The sequence below is a fragment of the Cervus canadensis genome, chromosome 4 (genome assembly GCF_019320065.1).
Source record: "Cervus canadensis isolate Bull #8, Minnesota chromosome 4, ASM1932006v1, whole genome shotgun sequence".
Taxonomy (NCBI): domain Eukaryota; kingdom Metazoa; phylum Chordata; class Mammalia; order Artiodactyla; family Cervidae; genus Cervus; species Cervus canadensis.
The window spans coordinates 82921576-82941102 of NC_057389.1; the positions used below are offsets into that span (position 1 = coordinate 82921576).

Here is a 19527-nt window from a genome sequence, read left to right on the forward strand (position 1 = left end):
CAAAGAGAAGTATCAGTTAATGTCTCTCTACAGGTGACTGTCGCATATGCTCCATATTATGGACTGGAACCCTGAAATTCCGGTAGCCTTGATCCAAAGAGTACTTACTCTTAAGCTGTTATTTGTGTATGAAGAGACATCTTCATTCATCCTTTACAATTGAATAAGTATGGGCACAGCTGTTCCATTCAAGTATCCGAGGGGATAGAGAGAGAGAGTGTGTGTGTGTGAGGTGTGAAGGGTAAGTCAGGGTGCTACATTGTCGCCTGTGTTGATATGCCATTTCGAGAGTGGTTTCTGAGCACAGCCCACAGCCGTGGTTTCACACGCCCATCGGGCACCCTCAGGCTCATTAATAATGGACCATTCTGAGAGCAGCAGCCTTGCTCACCTCTGTTTTCCACTGTAGATGCGGGGAGGCATGGATCTCTCTGTTCTGCCAAATAACAACCATCCTGACAAGTTCCTGCAGCTCGATGTGAAGTCTTTAATGAGGAACTCAGCCCTTCTCCAGGCCAGCCTGGTGAGGTTTCCGGGAGGGAATTACCCTGCTGCACAGCACTGGCAAAACCTCGTGTACTCACAGGTAAGGTCTGGGAGCACGCGTATATGTGGATAGGGGCTTGCTGTCTTCTCGGCATCTGCCACTTCATCATCTGTGCGAAAAGGTTACAGGCAACAGTACGGGGTAGCTGCTCACTCTTGCCATAGAAAGGGGCTTTCTCTCTTCGTCAAGGGAAGGAGACTTTCTCTGGTCACTTGATTAACTCCGTGAACTATCTCAACCATTCGTTTTCCTTCATGCCCCAGCTTCTCATACTGTCTTCTTTTTAGATTTTTGCCTAGCCCTCCCTTCAGATGTTTTCAGATCAATTACTGCATTTGCAGATAAGGCTCTGGGTGGAACCCCACCTCTGTCTTCTGGTGTAGTCTAGGCATAAAGCATCCGAAGCTTACACCGTGGGCTCATACATGGCCTCTAAGACAACTAAATTTTGCTTCCACCTCATTTAGACTGGCTCCCTTTCATCTCATGGGGAAGAAACTCAAACAGTGAAACAATGGAAAGAAAGAAAATAGAGGGAACTCTGTACCTGAGTAAGGTGCTGGCTGCTATTGTAGAGGCTCTTTGTTTCGGCGGGTGTCCATGTAGACAAGACTTAACAAGCAACCTTCAAACCCAGACTTCATTTCTTGCTCTCTTCTTCTGCATCTTCCTTCTTTTTGCTAACCACAAGAGAAGGATACAACTGATGAGTTCCATGTGCTGAAAGAAACATAAAGGCCCTGAGTGTTGCACAGCTCATGAAATAGGAATAATCTTTGTTTTAAGACATGAGGGCTGACGGGGTTAAGGGTTAGTCAATTTAGAAACAGGAAGAAGCGTTTCATTTCAGAACAGATGGGACTGACCTACAAACCCCTGCAAATCATTAAATCCTTTGGAGTGGTTCAAATTCCCTGAACAGAAATTTGTTTTCTTTTAAGAAACAGTTGCTACTCATGAGTCCTGGTGTAAAGTGACTCCTTTGTGGTGTGTTTGTGGGCTTCTCGGGACCTTTATCGTGAGATCATTCAGAATCAAGTACACTTGGATGGTTATGTAAGTGTTTCCTCCACCTATGAGGGTTTTAATTCATTTCCATTGTAAGGCAGCCTATTATGACAACTGATTTTTTTAAAATTTTACATCCTTCCCTTTTGTAATTTTCAAAACCCATCCTCCACACCTTTTTAATGGCTGCTTTTTGTGTGTTTTGCTTAGTTAAATGCGATGAAATTCCTCCTTTGTCATTCTTACTGTTTACATCATGAACTAAAATAATTCAAAAGTCAGCTTAGAATACCTTGGCCCTCCTGTGCTATGAAGTTTAGTCTAAGAAAACATATCCAATAAATTCCTTTGAGGTTGGAACACACCAATCTAACATCTTTTGTTTAGTACTGGAGTTGACCTGTTTCCTTCATGTGGAACTTCACAGTTTAAAGCTCCATTGAATATTGTTCCTAAACCTGAATGAGATGCGAATTTTAAAGAGCATTGTTTCCCAACAGGCCCTGACGTATAGAAATAGTTTTACAGGGCAAACCAAGGAAGTAAAAATCTGTTTCATATGTCTTTGAATGTGTCATTGGTAATCGTAAACTATAAATAAACTTGATTTAGTTATAACTTTACCCTAAAAAGAAACGTCTAATAACTGAATAAAGGCCAATACACTACTAAATAATACTTGAAGGGAAGAAATAAATCAATTACAAATTTAGTTAGTCAGGTAAGTGTGACTCAAGTGAGTAAAAACAATTATATTTGCTACTGTAGATTGCAATATGTCAATAAATAATGCTTCTCTCCTTGGTTGGATCTTAAAAATCCAAGAGTGGTAATATTCATTGGTAAAAAAGCAAATCTAAAAGAAAGGAATGTATGAAAGTTGTAAGCAGCTGTGGTGATGCCTGGAATAAGGGCACTGAATATACCAGGAGGACTGAGGTGTTAGGGGCACGGGAGGTGGCAGGCAGCTGTTAAGCGGTTCTTAGTTTAAAACCCTCACTTTGTTGGCTTAATGTCTCACTCTGTGGGGAGACATTAAGTCAATTGAAGAACATTGAACAAAGAGATTTGAAACTTGGTTTCTTGTCTCAAATCCACAATAAACCAGTTTGAGAGCCATCGATTGTGGCGCTTATTCAGCCCATGCTTTAGTATTTCCACTTGCAAAATTAGTGTAGTATTCATTTTACATAGTTCCTTAAAAGTGAGAGCAAATAAGGTAAAAACAACTGACAGAGTTTTCTTTAAGAGAATAAGAAATGGGTATTATCATCATCATTTGCTATTAATAGTATCCCCAAATGTGTTTAAATTAGCCCATCATTAGAATTTGGAATAGCAGATAATACCACTTGCATTCTTTGATATATACCGTGGATGGAGGGGGGTGTGTGTGCGCGTGTTAGAGAGTGTAGTCAGTACTTCTTCAAACTCTGTGGCCAAATCAAGCAGTTAGATTATATACTTCCATGAAATCCACACAAATTTCAGAGTTGTGTTAGCTTACCTTTTTGGCTCACAATCTGTCCATCCCCCGCCCCAGGTACATAGTATTTAGAATTAAGCCTACCTCAAGAAATGTCAAAGGACTTAACCTACAAACATTGCCTTCAACACTGGCAGTAACCGAACAGTTGAAACAAGAACCTTCTAGGGACTTCCCTGGCAGTCCAGTGGTTAAGACTTTGCTTCCACTGCAGGAGCCAAGTTAGGGAACTAAGATCTCACATGCTGCGCAGTGCAGCAAGAAGAAGAAAAAAAAGTAGTGTATTTATATTCATGATTTATGTTTTATGCTTTTTTGAAATTCACATTCCACCTTCAGAGGCAATTTTCTAAGCCATTTTACATGAGCAGAAGCAATACCATGCATATAGGAAAGTAAGCAAGGATGTCCCCAGGCACGCCAGCATCTCAGGACACTGTACATTCCCTTTGTGAACACGCATAAACAGGTCACCTGTGTCTGCAGGTAAAGAGTACAAGCAGGTACTTCTTGATTTAACTAGATTTATACTTTTTCTTTAATTCTTTCACTAGAGAAATGAAGAAGCCTTCCTGATAAATTTCTTCTCAATGCAATGAACAAACTTTTGCCAAAATCTAATATTTCTGGTTGTTGAAATAATTGGGGGCATGTATCTGATGAAGGCATTTGGAATTACATTCCAAATATTTCTGCCAATCCCTTTATAGAGGAAGGTTAAAAAAAATTCCTTTTCTTTTGGTATAAATGATAAAACATATTTTTTCAGATATTGTAGTGGGATTTTTCTTCTGATTAGCAGTTAGACTTCAGAGTCTTTCCAGACTAATCTATTTGTTATATCTTTTCCTGACTTTTATGACGTCTGTTTGAGAACCCAGGGGATTGCTGTACTATACCTATGAACTAGAGGAGAAGATCAAGGGTAAGGAGGTTGCTCTTCCCTTGGTTTCTAGACAAGGTCATTTCCTGGGTGTATTTCCTTATCACCTTTCCACAGTTTCTTTTTTCAGTCTTATAGCTCTCTTTTCCCTTTAAATTATAATATCTCTTCTTTCTCCCTCAGCTTTGTTTGTTTTTGTGCATCATAACTATATTTCACAATCTGTCTGTGAACACATATGTCATGCCTTCTCCAGGACTGTCTCTATTTCAAGTACTCCATATCCTATTTCAATAAGAGCAGCCTGTATAAGCTTATATTTGGGCAAATGTTGTAGGACTTTTGAGGTACATAAATTATTGTCTAGAAAGTAGATTAAGGAGCATCATTGAGTTGCTCAGGATTTTACTTGCAGTTATGAGGACATGATTTTATCAAGTTTTGCTAAATTTATGTAGTTTACAAAATCTCCAGTGGGGTCAGCAGTTCCCCCTGGATGATAATGCTGCCAAAAGCATCACCCCCTTTGTCCCATCACTGCTCCTCAATGAGACCCACATGCCTCTGGCACTGAAACCTCATTAAAGTACACTGTGTCTCACAGGAGCACATGTGGGACTCCAGAGCCCTGGTGACTTGGAGGGGAAAGCAGAAGAGGTTCAAGAGAGATCTGGGTCAGCCTGGGAAGGCTCGATGGGAGTTGTCTGAGATTTCAGATTTTATCCTGAAAGTTCGGAGGGGTTGATGAAAAATTTTAAGCAAGAGAATCACATGATCAAATCTGTGTTTCATAAAGGTAAGACTTATAATTTGGAAAACAGAATTATCATGACCAGTGGGGAGCTACTTTCTAGGAAAAGTTGTCTGTGGGTTCACATGTAAAATACAAACAAAATACCCTGTTTGGATTATGATTATGATAGGAATTACATTGTAAGTATAAACCACATTGGGGAAAATGGACATCTTTAGGATCTTGATTTTCCCAATTTGTGAACATAGTATGCTACAGTCCATGGGGTCGCAAAGAGTCAGACACGACTGAGCGACTGAACTGAACTGAACCTTTTCAAAAAGAAATAGCTTTCAATATCATTGATTCATTCCATCATATATCTGGGTTATTTTTCTTTTAATATTTATTGATCTCTCCTGTCTTTAGTATTTAATGGTGACTATATTCTTAGATTTACTCTGACCAACATTCATCCCTCATCAGAGGCAGTCACTACGTTTAGCCAGTGCCCCATCCATACGGTCCTATAATCTGCTGCACTAGAAATGCAATCACTGCAGTAATTCTTCCTTCCTGAATGGGAAAAATGAAAGAACGCAGAGACTGCTCCATAGTAATTCTGAGATCCTACTGGGAATAGTTTGTGTGGCCCTCCTTCCTTGATGGTGGGGAAGATGGATTAGGCCAGGACTCTCCTCTTTAGAAGATCTCCTGGGGCATTGTTCTCTAGAGTTCCTGGTCCAACGCACTAGGAAGCATTCCCTTGTATATCAAAGTCTTTTGCCATATCAAAGCGGGCCCCCCTCAAGGCTGTAGAGGCTTCAAAATTCACTCCTATTAGTCCATTAATAATAAATACATCCAGTTTGGAGGCATAGGATTACTGTTGTTTTGTTGATTTAGTCTAATTTTTAACAATCTTTTAAAAACTTTTTGGTCTAGGCTTGTGGTTTCTCTGGTGAAACATTTCTTATAAAACTTAGTTTGAGCTATTTATTAATGTAATCATTTCTATTTTGTTGTGGTCACTTCTATATGTCGGTAAATATACCTTAAGTTCTTTGAAGGCATCACTCTCGAATAGGCTTTAAGGGCTTGCTTTTCTGCCTCCATTTCTCTGTCTTTTGACTCAATGACAAATGCCTGGAGACAGTCTGGAGTAATAGTTATGAAACCACACCCTAACATGACCTTTATCCTGAGTCACTTCATTCTACTAGGAAACTTAAATGGGCTTTTTTTCTTTTCTTTTCATTCTTTTTTTTGGGGGGAGGGGGAGCTCAATTAGTGTTTGGAATCTATAAACAGTCAGATTTTTAACAATAGAAGGCATCAAATTTCCATAGTTTTTTTTTCTTGCAAACGATTCAGTTCTTTCTATCATTTCATCTCTTTCTTATAATATAGCAATGCTGTGATCCTTGTACATGTATTACTTATCCCTCATAGAGCTACAGGGGATTAGATTCCAAATGACCACAAATAACACACCAAACATTTCTCGCTGTATGATATTAGCAGCCATTCATCCAGCTTCTGATACTCCTCTCATCCCTCTCCACCTCTTAACTGCTAAGCCAATGCCAACAGTTGTAGAATTTCAAGCTATCACTTTCTGTACTAAGGGGAATGTAGGCTAGGCCACACTATGATGACAAAATATCAGTAACTAAAAAGAAGAAAAACATACTTGTGCATGGAAAGTCTGAGAAAGGACAGATAGGTTGGGGGTGGGGGTGGTTGGGCAGCTCTTTTCCAAGCAGTATCCTAGGGCTTGAAGTTCTTTCATCTTACATAGCTCTGCCACCTCAGAATCCTTGCTTACAGTGACACAGTAGAAAATGGGAAGTGAGGACAGGTGAGCCAAAAATCTTGTTGGAGAATTCAGGGGCTCAGCCTGGAAATGATCTCTGTTACTTCTGACCCCACGTCAACTACTAGAGAGAGTGGGCCCAGTTTAACGTCAAACAGCCTGAGGAAGGCAGTCACGTCTTGTGCTCAGAAAGGGAAAACGAAATTGGTGAGTATTTAACCAGTCACACCATCAGCTCTTTGTTTATATTTGCCTACTATATATTTTTATGTACTTGCAACTCTCATTTTTTTCTGAGTTCTTGTATTTTAAGTATTTTAAAAATCTCATATGATGTCCCTGTTATTTAAATAGAGGGTTTCATCTATTTATGTTTAACATGATTGTTTCAGTTTTTTTTTCTGTTTCCTAAGATTTTATCCTCTGTATTCTTTGTTTCAGTTTCTTATCTTTTAGATTAACTTTCTGTCGTCTTTTTTCTTCTGCTGTACTGATTTAGAATCTACACATTCTTTCTCTTTTTTTAAGTAGTATCTCTATCCTCTAAGAGAAATTATTTCTTAAAATTTCATAATTAAGGACTTCTCAAGTGGCCCGAGGGTCTATACTTCCACTGCAGGAGCTATGGATTTAACCCCAAGTTAAGGGATGAGGATCCCACATGCTGTGTGGCCAAAAAGAAGAAAGGAACTTTCTCAATCAAGTCTATCTGTTAAAGATTTTACTGTTTAGTTTTAGGTTTCTCTTATCTTAAAACTCACAAATTAGTGATTATTATTTCTATTTTACCATAAAATCAGTGCTTGCTTAGATTTCTGTATACATTCATCAGCTTTTTTTCCTTTTGTTCTTTTTCTTTGTTTTTCCTAGCATTTCTTCTTGCATCTTAACCTTTCATCCTAATATCAGGTTTCTTCTTCCTGCAGTATATTTTTTAGAAGTTCCTTCTTTACTGGCCTATTAATTGTATACTCTAAGTGTTTGTTTGTCTGAAAGTCTTCTATTTCATTCTTTTTATTAAATGATAGTTTACTTATATATAAGTGGGATAAATATTGATTAAAGTGTATAAAGGATATGTGGACAAAGTAATGGTTAATACAGAAAAGCCTAGGTAAGCTTTGAAGCTTATTTCCTTAAACAGTTTTTTTTTAAGTTATTTTAGAGCCCATATAGTTAAAATAATGAAATTAATATTGTGCTTCCTTTTGATAAATGTAGTCCATGTAGAATGTAGAGTGAAAAATTAAAATCAAAGACATGCTTTGGTTTTCTTTCTGAAGAGATTTTTTTTAGTTTATCAAAATATAGAAGAACCTCAACCACAATTAGTATATTCTGTTTCTTCCATAAAATTCTTAATAAAATTATTCTATTAATTTTTCCTTCACATGTCCTTCAGACATGAAATTGTCATACAGTGAAAAAATAAATGGCACTAAATTCTAAACTTCAAACAAGTCAAGAATACTGTTTAGAATTAAGACCTTGAATGTTCTTTTAAAAATAGCTCTGATTATTTTTTATATCTTTTGTATATTCCTTTCTCAAGGTTTTTATACATTGTAACGGAGGGTATTGTGTTTTTTTCTTAACCCCTAAAACTATTTTTCTGATTTATAGAGCTTTCTTATTTAGGAAACTCAAGGAATAGTCCAGCAGGCAAGAAAACAGACAAAGCCAATTTTTCAATGTCAGAAGGATTATTTCTCTTCAAAGATGATCATAGATATCTAGCCTTGAAGCAAAAAACTTGAGTCAGAATTATGCCAATCTGAAACTATCTAAATTTTATATCAAATTGTTTTTTCTCAGTTCCAGAAACATTTTTCATGAGTTCATCCATCTTAAAGATGAATGCTAAGTCAAGATGATTTATTATTTCATTGCAAACTTCAGTATTATAGAATATAAATTGATTTTGAACAGACCAGCAATCTAATAAAGTCAGATAAGACCTCAAAGTTGATCTCTACCTATCTAAAAAAAGTCTGGATTAAGAAAATTAGGGAAACCTAAGGCCAAAGAGAATATGAATGACTTTATCTAGATGATTTTGTGGGGCCTACCAGCCATTTCAGAAGGAAGCTACATATATTAGTTTACAACTTTGCTTATATAAATATGTATTTAATGTGACCTATATTCCCCAATAGATATGAGGGAATCAGTGCATTGATGATTATAAATATAACTCAGAAAAACATTAATTGCTACTTAAACTTCTCTGTTTAGGAAGGCTGAAATATGTGAAAAACATTTATTGAAAAATTGCTGTAAGATAATGAAATGTGTCACTAGTTTTTAAGAGTCAAACCTAAATTTTCTGAAAATTAACTTATGTGGAATTCCTTTCCCTTGATGCCCTATGATAAATAAGACATTACTCTATATGCTTTATGTTTCTTCTCCAGTTTATTTGGTCAATGAATAAATTTTAATCTGAAATTTTTCTATCTTCATAATAGCTTTGTGGTCATAAGAAAAAAAAGGCAAAGTAAAAATATGAAGGTCATACCAGACACAGAAAAACCACATTATTTTTGTATAATCCATTTATATAAATGAGTACAGACTGACCTGTGATGGGGATTCTGGAGATACTGGTTATCCTTGGGGAGGGGAACCAAGAGTAATTAGAAGGCAGTGTGGGATATGCTGGTATGGTTTGTTTTTTGGTAGTATCTTGGGTTTATTTGATATGTGAAAATTTATTGAACTCTACATTTATAACATATGTACATTTCTACATGTATATCATGGTTTAATTTTTTAAAAGTTTTTAAAGATCTGAAACTCAGAATTAGAGCCATCCAGTAGCCAGCTGGTCTAAAGCGACATATGGGCTTCCCTTGTAGCTCAGTCCGTAAAGAATCTGCCTGCAGTGCAGGAGACCTGGGTTCGATCCCTGGGTTGGGGAGATCCCCTGGAGAAGGAAACGGCAACCCATTCTAGTATCATTGCCTGGTAAATCTCATGGACAGAGGAGCCTGGTGAGCTGCAGTCCATGGGGTTGCAGAGTCGGGCACAACTGAGCGACTAACGCTTACTTACTTACTATAGTCACGTATAAGAGTGCAATGCTAAGTTAGTTTAGTTCTCCAAGCTTTCCAAAATTGGAGTCCCAAGGGAGTTCCCATGAAAGCCAAAGCATAGCTATAAAATGCCTTTTAATCTTGACTTTGCTGGATTAATACAGCAATGTTAAATATTATTTTTTTCAGTCATAGAATGCACAAGTGAAAAGAGTTAACATGTCATTAAATCTCAGTGCAAGTGAACTGGGGGAAAATGACTTTCTTTAGAATTCCACTGTTTGAATTAAGGAACGCTGTTCTTTCTCTGTCATTGTAAAATAGCATTTTAATGAATGATTACTGAATCTGAACACAATCACATGCAAAGAAAGAACTCAGTGATAGAATCCTAAGTCAAACTAGATCCTAGAATTCTTCCTTCATTCATTGTCCTAATCCGTTGGGTCCAGGCAGAATCATTAAACTTTCTGGTATAGTTATTTCACATTTTCCTTCCCTATCATCAGTGACCTCTTGGTAAGAGAAACTTTGTTACTGTGCCTCCTGACAGAGAGAAAAGAAGAATATCACTGTTCAACGCCTGAGGGGATCCAGTGCGAAGGGCACCATCACTGTAGAGAGGCCCCCACCATCCTTATCATCAGTTCTGAAGAATAACCCACTATATGGTGATGTAAGTTTTGAGGAAGCTATGGAAGAAAGAAAAAAGAATCCTTCATGGACCGTTGAGGAATATGACAAGCGTTCCCTGCATACCAACCTCTCTGGGCATCTGAAGGTACTCAAGGCAAAGAACCAACTCCTTTAATTGATGAGGGAGATCAGTTACATAATCCTAAAAGAAATGGGTATTAAGGTGAGAGGCACTCTTCACTGAGCACAAAAATCTCCAGATTTGAGGTCATTGTGGCCTCTGGCTTTACCTTCTCTCTCCTAGTCAGTATTTGTGTTTATTTATGTGTTTTGTGTTTTATAATTTCAGCAATTACCGACATCACTACAGTGTAGAGAGAAAGAAATGATGTGACAAGAAGAAGGGCTTACCTGGAAGGTATCAGGTTGTGAGAGTCAATTTGCAAGATTAAGTGTTTTTCCCTAGTTTTGACATCATTTATGTTTGTGAATAGCTGCGTTCCTTTTTCTACAGTTTTTCAAATATATTGATTAATTGCTGTGTCTTAGGCATTGTGCAAGGCAGTTCTCATCAAAGATCATTTTATTTCAAGCCTACTCAGTGATTTAAGATTGCAGATTTACATTTTGGACATTTTCCTGTGTCTCAGTAACAAAATAAAACAAAGGCATTTCAACACAGGAAAAGTATGCAATGAACTCATTCACCCAGCTTAAACCCAACTCAAGTTTTTCCTTTTCTTTCCCCTGGTGTCACCCTTCAAGCAGAACGTCTAGGAATCCCTGAAAAGCAGGGAAGGTGACCCTCTGTTTTCCAAGTGGACTGGATTCCTACCCAACCTTGCCTGTCCTAGGGCCAGAAAGCCCTGACATTTTTCAAGTGTAACAGTGTATGTTTGTCCTAAGCCTCATATCCTAGTCACCTACAGGCTTTCCTTCTGAAGGGGACAGTATTACATCCCCTTAAAGTCTTATACTTTAAAAAATCTCAAATGTGCACTCCTTTAAATATTGTCCAGAATCCTTGAAGTTTCTTTATCTCCCAGTGAATTTAGTGTATCTCATCCTTAATGTAGCCTCTTCTCCAGAGATGTTTCCATAACAGATGCTTCCCCCTAGCAACAGTAATCTTGTGTTTTTTTATCAGGAATCCAAAGATCAAGACTTCTAGGAAATAACCTACAACTAGGAAAGATGTATTAATGTAGTTCACAAACATTTCCTGACTAGGTGCTAGAGCCTCTGGTCTTTGTTGTTTACATGAATGACAAGGGTGCTATAAAGGTGAATATTCTTGCCCTCCAAAAGTTCATCTGAGTGAAGTATTAACACCAAGCAGTAACTCTAGGACAAGACAGAGGAAGTGACAAGCGAGAGGAAGACAGTGACTGTATGATTAGTAGAAAGTGCTGTGCAGATTCAAAAGAGGACAAAGTCACATTGAATTATAAGAAGCCTTTGTGGAAAAGTTAATTTAGGCTGGACTTGAAGGATATGTAAAATTCCAGATGACATGGGTTGTTTGCATGAGAGGAGAGGCTCTATTCTGTCAGAAGTAACAAGAATAAAGGCACAAATATAAGAGTAAGAGAGTTTGTCAGAGCAATAGGTAGTCCATTTTTGCTAGAGCTACAGCTAAAGTAATAGAATAATGATGAAAATCAGGCGAACAAACAGACTCAAAGTTCAAATGTAAGGCTAAAGAAACTGAACATTACTGGCACTGAGGGGTAATTTTTTGTCAGCAGTACCATGACATGTTTAGGAAGACTGAGTGTGAATATGATGCATATATTGCTTTACTAAAACCAGGCTGGCCCTCATCCCAGCTTGCACACTCATCTCAGAGCAGAGGCCCCTCAGGTTGGAGACCGGGGTGCAGACCTCATGAAGTCACGACTTTGGTTTGTATTAGTATCTCTTCTTACACCTCATCAATTCAACTTACTTCATCACCATCCCTACCCCATCTCCTAACTAGCACATGGAAAGCCCAGCTTAATTTCTGAAGCCTTTTCAACTACTTTACAGGCCATGAAAGCTCCATGCGCTTTTGGTCACTCCCATTTTTCTGAATTACTAAGTTTATGAATAAAAGAGGAGAAAAGAACCCCATATTTAGTTACCAATGCAAGCTATAAGCAGAATGTGGAAGTGGATAGTCTCCATTATGGAAGTTACTGAAGAATGAGGCATTACCCTGGCAAGCAAAGTGCAGGCCTCTGATTAGGACACAGACAAAATGAAAATAAGAGTAAAGTCAGGCAAGGATTTTTAAATCATCTATCCTTCTGCACAAATCATCCAAATTTTATTTTAATAGCTTTCCTAAGACTGGACTTTGAAAATAATAGCAATGGAAGAGCTATACTGTAATCACCAGAATCCACCCAGCTAGTTATTACAAGGGTAATAAGCTAATTCATTACCTGGCCATGGAAACTGGCTAACTTGAAGTCAGTGAGACTAGAGAAGCTGAGAGAGGGTGGGCAGCCCAGCTACAAGCCATTGCAATAATCCAAATGAGAAACAATAAATCCTGAAATGGATTTGTGAAAATAGAGATTCAGCATTCACCATAAATTATTTGTTTGTCTACTAGAAGCCAGGCATAGACACTGAATCTTTAGCACTGAAATAAGGGCTTCCCAGGTGGTACTAGTGGTAAACGATCCACCTGCCAATGTAGGAGACAACAGAGACAGGGTTGGGTCAGATCCCTGGGGTGGGAAGAGCCCCTGGAGGAGGGAATGACTACCAGCTCTAATATTCTTGCCTGGAAAATTCCGTGCACAGAATAGCCTGTTGGGCTACAGTCGTGGGGTTGTAAAGATTCAGATATGACTGAGTACACACACACACACTCACACACATAGCAGGAGACAGCAGGGAATTGTGTGTGTGTGTGTGTGTGTGTGTTTTAGATGTATGGACAGTAGAGCTTGCGGATGATTTTGGGACATAGGAGATAAATTTGAGTTGAAGACAATTCCGTAGTGTTGAAAGGGAGACAAGGCCTGTGAAAGAATCAGAAACGGGGATAAATAAGGATGGGAAAGGATATATTGGGTCCTTTATCCAGAAGGGCAACAGTGCCAGAGTTTCTGCATGCTAACATGCTGTAGCCCTCTATACAGAAGACCAGAATTTTGAGAAGCATGGAGAAGACTTTGGATTCTTAGTCTTACTCCTCCTTCCATGGAACTCAGCTTCTGGATTTACTGAAAAATTCAGCAAACATCTTCATTCCTACTATGCCAACAAAATCAAACCCCCAAGGTCATCTGAGGCAAGGAATTTTAATTTTATTTCAACTCACTAACCTGATTGACACACACTGTTTATAAATTGTAAGAGACACTAAATTGGCAAAAACATGGCAGAAACACTCTTGTGTTTGTGACCCTAGAGTGTGAGCAATTTATTCGGTAAACTGAATTGTCATGCAGACCAACAGGTTGAAGCTGAGGATTCCTGGTCAGCCAGGAGGCTGTAGCTGTGTGTTCCAGCTATTCAGAGAAGCCTAGCTTCTGTTATTAGAGCTCTGACGCTTAAACCTCACTCAAGGCCATGTGAATATGGATGTAAAATACCTATACTCTCTTATTCTGCAATCTCAACTAGTCTGCAACATTAACTGATCCTATCCTCCGTGTAATTTTCTTTTAGGAAAATCCTAACGACCTACGGTTTTGGTTGGGGGAAATGTACACACCCGGTTTTGATACCTTACTGAAGAAGGAAGAAGAACAAGAGAAGCATTCCAAATATCGTCGGATAGGTCTGACTCTGTTCCTTGTTGCCTGCATCTTGGTTTCCATAGTGACTGTTAGCACTTTTTTCATCTAAAGAAACTACCCCCAGACACAGTCACTTCAAATTTCTTTAAAATCTTTCTAAATAAACAGTTGCAGAAAAACATGTTCATGGAGTGTAAATGTATTATTGGTGGTTTAGTTAAACGTAATTGTCTTGGAGAATGCAAACTTCGTTCGAGATAATGCTGACTTTCTCTACTTTATTCTGTGAAACCTTTATAAGAATCCCCATCCTGAGCCTAGGCCTTTGGGCAGCAGGAATTCTGGGGATCATAACCTCTGAAAAGTATTAAGTGTGTATTAAGACACCAAAATTAAACATTTTAATAGAGAATGAAACAGCACCAACAATCGTCAGCAGCTTTGTCTTAAGGTTTACACTATATTCACCGTATTTTGAAAACACTATTACCACCCCCCTGTCATCACTGGAGAAGTTGAGCAGATCATTTTGTGGCCAACTGCCAGGTATATAGGATAAAAACTTCTGGTTGTGTGGCCTGTTGGGTTGAATTCATGCTGTTTTATCTTCCTTTATTCTTGTTTAAGCTAAAAAAAAAAGGAGGGGGGGAACTGGGGAATATTCCAACATTTTTATTTTCCCAGCAATCCTTTATAATGCCCCAGTCTCATGTTGCGATTTTAATAGACCTAAACTTGGACAGGCCACAGTTATATAATTAATCGCATTTAGATCCAGCTGCGCTTACTGATTGATCCACATTGGCTAGTGTGACCCCTGGTAGCAGTCAGGATGTAGCTCCAGGATTTAGCATGCTGGCCCTAAAAAACCAGAGAGGATGCTGCTGAAAGAACAGGACTTGCATCCTGATTGTGCCTTTTGCTAAATCTTGCACCTCTAGCAAGTCCTTCTCTCCAAGAAAGGATAATATCACCTGCCCTATAGGGCTTGCCTTAAGAGTAACGCCTGGCCCCTGGTAAGTCGTTGGCTAGTTAACTATGGTTGTTTCAACTAACTTGGGTTAACAGCACCTGAGGTCACCTTAATTGTGTGCAGGTGCCTGGGTAATGGCTCAGGGCACAGAAGGAGAAGCAGGTCACCGCTCTTTCCTCCCTTCTAGAACACCCTTCCCTAAGTCCCCCATCCATGTTCCTTTTTCCTCTTACAAGATGTCTCCCCACCCCCAGACTATCTTGGGAAGAAACAAAAAAAGGGATTTTTCTTCTTCCCATTAGTCAGATTTCGCCCTTGGGGTTGCCATATAATTTTCTTATTATTTCTCTTAAAGATACTTGAACATTGAACAAAGTACTTGAACATTAAAGTACTGTGTGACTACAGTAAAATCATTGTGTATAAAAATTGTCTTAAGCATGTTTCTCCTTCACTTCTTATTCCTTCTCTCCTTTGTGATAGGTTCCAGTCCCATTTAGAACGGAATCAAGCAGCAGTGAAGGTCTGGGGGCTTCCTGAGGGCAAGCCCTGCCCCCACTGGCTTATAGACCACCACTTACTATTACTCTGCTTTCAAAGCTTGAGTGTCCAGTGTTTGCCTCTAAGGGATTCAAACATGTTCAGATATCTGCTTCACATGGAAAGCATTTGTACTGTGGCAGGTTACATCAGGCTGTCCAGGGCCACAAACAGGTAAGGTTCTCTAAAGGCATGAAGCAGAGGTAAGCATAGAAGTGTGAAGCTTCCCACCTGAACTCCTGGCCCCTTCACCTCATCTTATTCTCGTTCTTCTCTGGCCCTCCTATTCTCATCTACCATTCTCTCCAGTCATTTCTCTTTCAGCTTGAATGAGTTTTTACTTTTGGGGAGCTATCGCTCCCAAACCAGTCTTCATTTTCAGCCTTCTGTGTAACTGAAGAATCAAAATATATTATTGTCCCTGATCGGGTTAATGTTTGTCTCTTCATGAGAGGGAAAGTCTTAAGTAGAGACAATACATCCATGTGTGCACTAAAAATCATACTATGAGGGTTGTTCCAATTTCTCCTTCAGTATGGGTTTTGAAAATGGCTCAAGCAGAAAAAGCACAATAAGATCATGGAAAACGCAAAGATGATGTCCCTAAATAAGCTTAAGTTCAAACCTGGGCTTTCTTAAAAAGCTCCAATCCAGATTCAATAAAGTAATGCTTTAAAAGCATCTAAATAACAACCCTTAGCACATTAGTGGTCAGTAAACAATAACTATCTTCAAAGGAGTAAGTATCACTTATTTTAAATTTTTTAATTGGGAGAATAAAGACTGGGAGCTGTAAACTCTTAAATAATAATGGTTTCAAATAGTCTTTCCCAGGTTCTTTAGAATGTGCACTGCCGCTTGCCCCCCAAAAAAGTTTTGGGCGTTTTGTTTTGGTTTTGTGTATTAGGTTAGTGTATGGGAGGCCTAAAAGCAAATGGTAATTTCTAGAGAAAAAAATTCCAACCGTAGATACTTTTTTAAAGTGCTGCTCTCAGATTTAAAAGAATTAATTTTTTAAATATAACCCATTAATGACTATTCCAATTATATTCGTGTTGCTGTCACCTAGTGGAGAGTTTGTGGTTGGAAGACAGAGAAGGATGCCTGTCCACTCCGTTTATCCAGAGTGCACTCCTGCCCCCTGGTGGTGACATTTCTTGTGCCTGCCCATGAAAAAGCATTTTACCAAAGGGGCATTTTACAGGCCTGACTTTGCCTCTGCAGTTATAATCAGTGTGATGGGATGGCCGACAGCTCCTGTCTTCCGTCTTGCAACTACCGTCTCATCTTACAAGAAAAGAAATACGACTCATGCACTTGTCTCATGCATCCAACCTGGACTGGCGATCTGTTTCACACTTGATAATATATATGTTTCAAGTGCTCAGGGCTGGTACACGGGGATGACCCAGAGGGATGGGATGGGGAGGGAGGTGAGAGGGGGGTTCAGGATGGGGAATACATGTAAATCCATGGCTTATTCATGTCAATGTATGGCAAAAACCACTACAATATTGTGAAGTAATTAGCCTCCAACTAATAAAAATAAATGAAAAAAAAAAGAAATACGACTGATCTTAAGTCATCCTGACATCTGAAGGCAGAGCTGCGACCCTCAGCATGAAGTCCTGGATCTACTTACTGTACATGATTACACTAAAGCTAAAGGTAGAAGTGTTTTCAGAGATCACCCCTTTCCTAAACCTCCTCCAATTGCTTAACATGCCAGGAACATTAAATAATTTGCTGCTTATTTCAGATACAGTATGGCCTGAATGTCTGCTTTTTTAGCTCTCTGTATTGAGTGTGTCTTTATTTTTAATTCCTCTTTTTCCTATATCTATTGTTTCTTACCAGTTTTTCATTCTCCCGTCATGTAATTGAAAAAAGTAATTTTATCATCTATGAGAAATCATTTTTAAAACTGTCATTAGATAGGGCTATTAAATCTCAACCCCTCTGGATTTCTACTTACACACTAACAAAGGCACACAGACTGTGCTTTTTCAGAGGAAAGATAACTTTTGGTTTCTTCCAAATAATCACTTAGTCCAGGCTCTTGCCCAATTTGAGGTGAGAATATTCCACCGAAGTGAGCAACTTCAGAGACTGAACACAGCTTTCTGCCAGAGCAGTTGTTCTGCTCTCATTTTATGGACACGGTGACTCATGTACCTGATCAAATTTCCCTCTGTGCAGGCTGCTGGAAAAATTCAGGACCAAACTGGGCCTCTCTCCTTAAAAAGTATGAGGACTTCCTCGTGTGCTTTTCCTGTCCCGTCCTCATTCATGGCTCCATTTCATCGTCCATCCTGTGTTTCAGCTTCCTCACTGCCTCATATCTAAGATATCAAAAAAAAAAAAAACACTAAGGTATCTCACACAGTGTTCTGCTTTTTAAATGCCTTAAACCTACTGAAAAGATGCTAAGAATACAGAGATAGGATAAAAGGAGAACTCTGTGTGTGTGTGTATTCATCCTATATGCATCCATAGGTATATCAAAACCAAATACAAAAGACTCTCCTTCAAAAGATTTTGAAATTAAAAATATAAAGAAGGAAATGCTTTTGTTTTAATATAAAATGCTCCCTAAGTAGGTTTTCTGAGCCAGAAAAAATGAAATTCATGACACACAGTTTCACTTATTCTATACCAGTTTTCAAATTCCTGACAAAAGAGGCAAGTAAGAATCCTTCTGCTCATTAAACCTGTTCATTTTTCACAATTAAGAAATATGTGTTAAAAATCTCTCACATTTGAATTAGCTTTGAGTTTGTTGAAACACTGTATAATTACCTGAATAATAAAACAATGGCTAGGCTAGATTAAAAACCTTTATCAGTGAGTATGAACAAAAGAGCAGTTAACTAAGCCTCTTTCTCAAACTATATTATTTAAAAGCCAAAGCTTTTAGAATCAATCCTTTATAGCTAGAAGTGATTTTACTGTTCCTACTGCCATTGTTTTGCCATTTTTTAAATGTAATAGTCACAAATGTCTTTCATGAACTCTAAACATAGAAAATTTTTTAAAAATTGTATCATCATCAACACATAGATACACAACTTTTAGAGCCTTTTTTTTTAGTTATTCAGAAAGATTCCAAGTGGTATGGACATCAGTGTCTCATGCTACCCACACACCTGAAACTTTCCTCCTGGCCTTCATTGGAACTGATATAAATCAATGGATACAATCATACATTCTATATTTCATAATTTCAAACCCTTCTACTTTTCAGAATCTCATTCATCTCAATGATAATCTTGTAAGATAAGTGTAAAGCCTGCATTTTAACAGAGAAGAAATGGAGACTTAAGGTCATCAAAAGACTTGTCAGAAAGAAAAATGGAGTGAGAGCTCAGATCTTCTAAACCTCATTTGGTTGCTCTTTCCACTCTAGTTTTTATTTTTCTCATGACTGTAATGGGAGTTTGGTATACACCAGATGTTGACAAAAACAGAAGTTGAACTCTCCTCCACCCACAGCCATTCATCCAGTCATGTTCTTTTCCAGCTCCAGTCTCAAGAGTCTCTAGATTCAAGAGAATCTAGAAAATGCACAATTTAAGTAACTGCAAACACAGTTGTGCCCAGAAGGCCAGTAAACCTGAATGCCATAAGGGTGCATTGTTTTCTCAGTTTAGATTCACAAGGCTGCTTTGTAAGATAAAAAGTAAACCCTGGATCCCACTATTAAGTATTCTCATGGATTAATGACTCTATCAGTATATAATGTTGATAGAATGTCTTTTTCCTATCACAACTTTCCAGAGTACAGGACCTGATATATCCAATCTTGCCTTGGCTCATCCCTAAATTCAATGCCAGCCCCAGGATGCCCCAAGTCCTCAAGAGTTGGGACAGGAGCCTGGAACCAGAGAAGCTGCCATCAGAGCTACTCTGAGAAGAACAGGACCTCCTGCCCTGAAATGAATCCCTCAAACACCCACTCTTCAGGTAAGGCGCTTGCCAGGTAAGGCAGCAAGGCACAGTCTGGCAACAGCATTTGTTCATACTTTCCCCCCATATTTATACTTTAGAGGGGAAAAAAAAATGCACCTTTTACATTTTACACTGACCAAACACTCTGAGTTGTTAACTGTGGAGAAAACCGCAGAAGAAAG

General features: G+C 38.5%; 1 protein-coding gene across 1 annotated transcript; it reads left to right on the forward strand.

Moving 5' to 3' along the window:
• The first annotated feature begins 418 nt into the window (after positions 1-418).
• MINAR2 (membrane integral NOTCH2 associated receptor 2) lies at positions 419-14040 on the forward strand. The gene is made up of 3 exons (XM_043465967.1): positions 419-586; positions 10062-10289; positions 13814-14040. The coding sequence occupies exons 1-3, from the start codon at positions 422-424 to the stop codon at positions 13991-13993; spliced, it is 573 nt and encodes a 190-aa protein (XP_043321902.1). The 5' UTR covers positions 419-421; the 3' UTR covers positions 13994-14040.
• Positions 14041-19527: the final 5487 nt, after the last annotated feature.

Excerpts from the sequence above, each read along its gene's own strand:
- MINAR2 (XM_043465967.1), top strand. The coding sequence starts at position 422 with ATGGATCTCTCTGTTCTGCCAAATAACAACCATCCTGACAAGTTCCTG. Across the intron at positions 587-10,061 it reads AAAACCTCGTGTACTCACAG|AGAGAAAAGAAGAATATCAC; the intron begins GTAAGGTCTGGG and ends GCCTCCTGACAG. Across the intron at positions 10,290-13,813 it reads ACCTCTCTGGGCATCTGAAG|GAAAATCCTAACGACCTACG; the intron begins GTACTCAAGGCA and ends ATTTTCTTTTAG.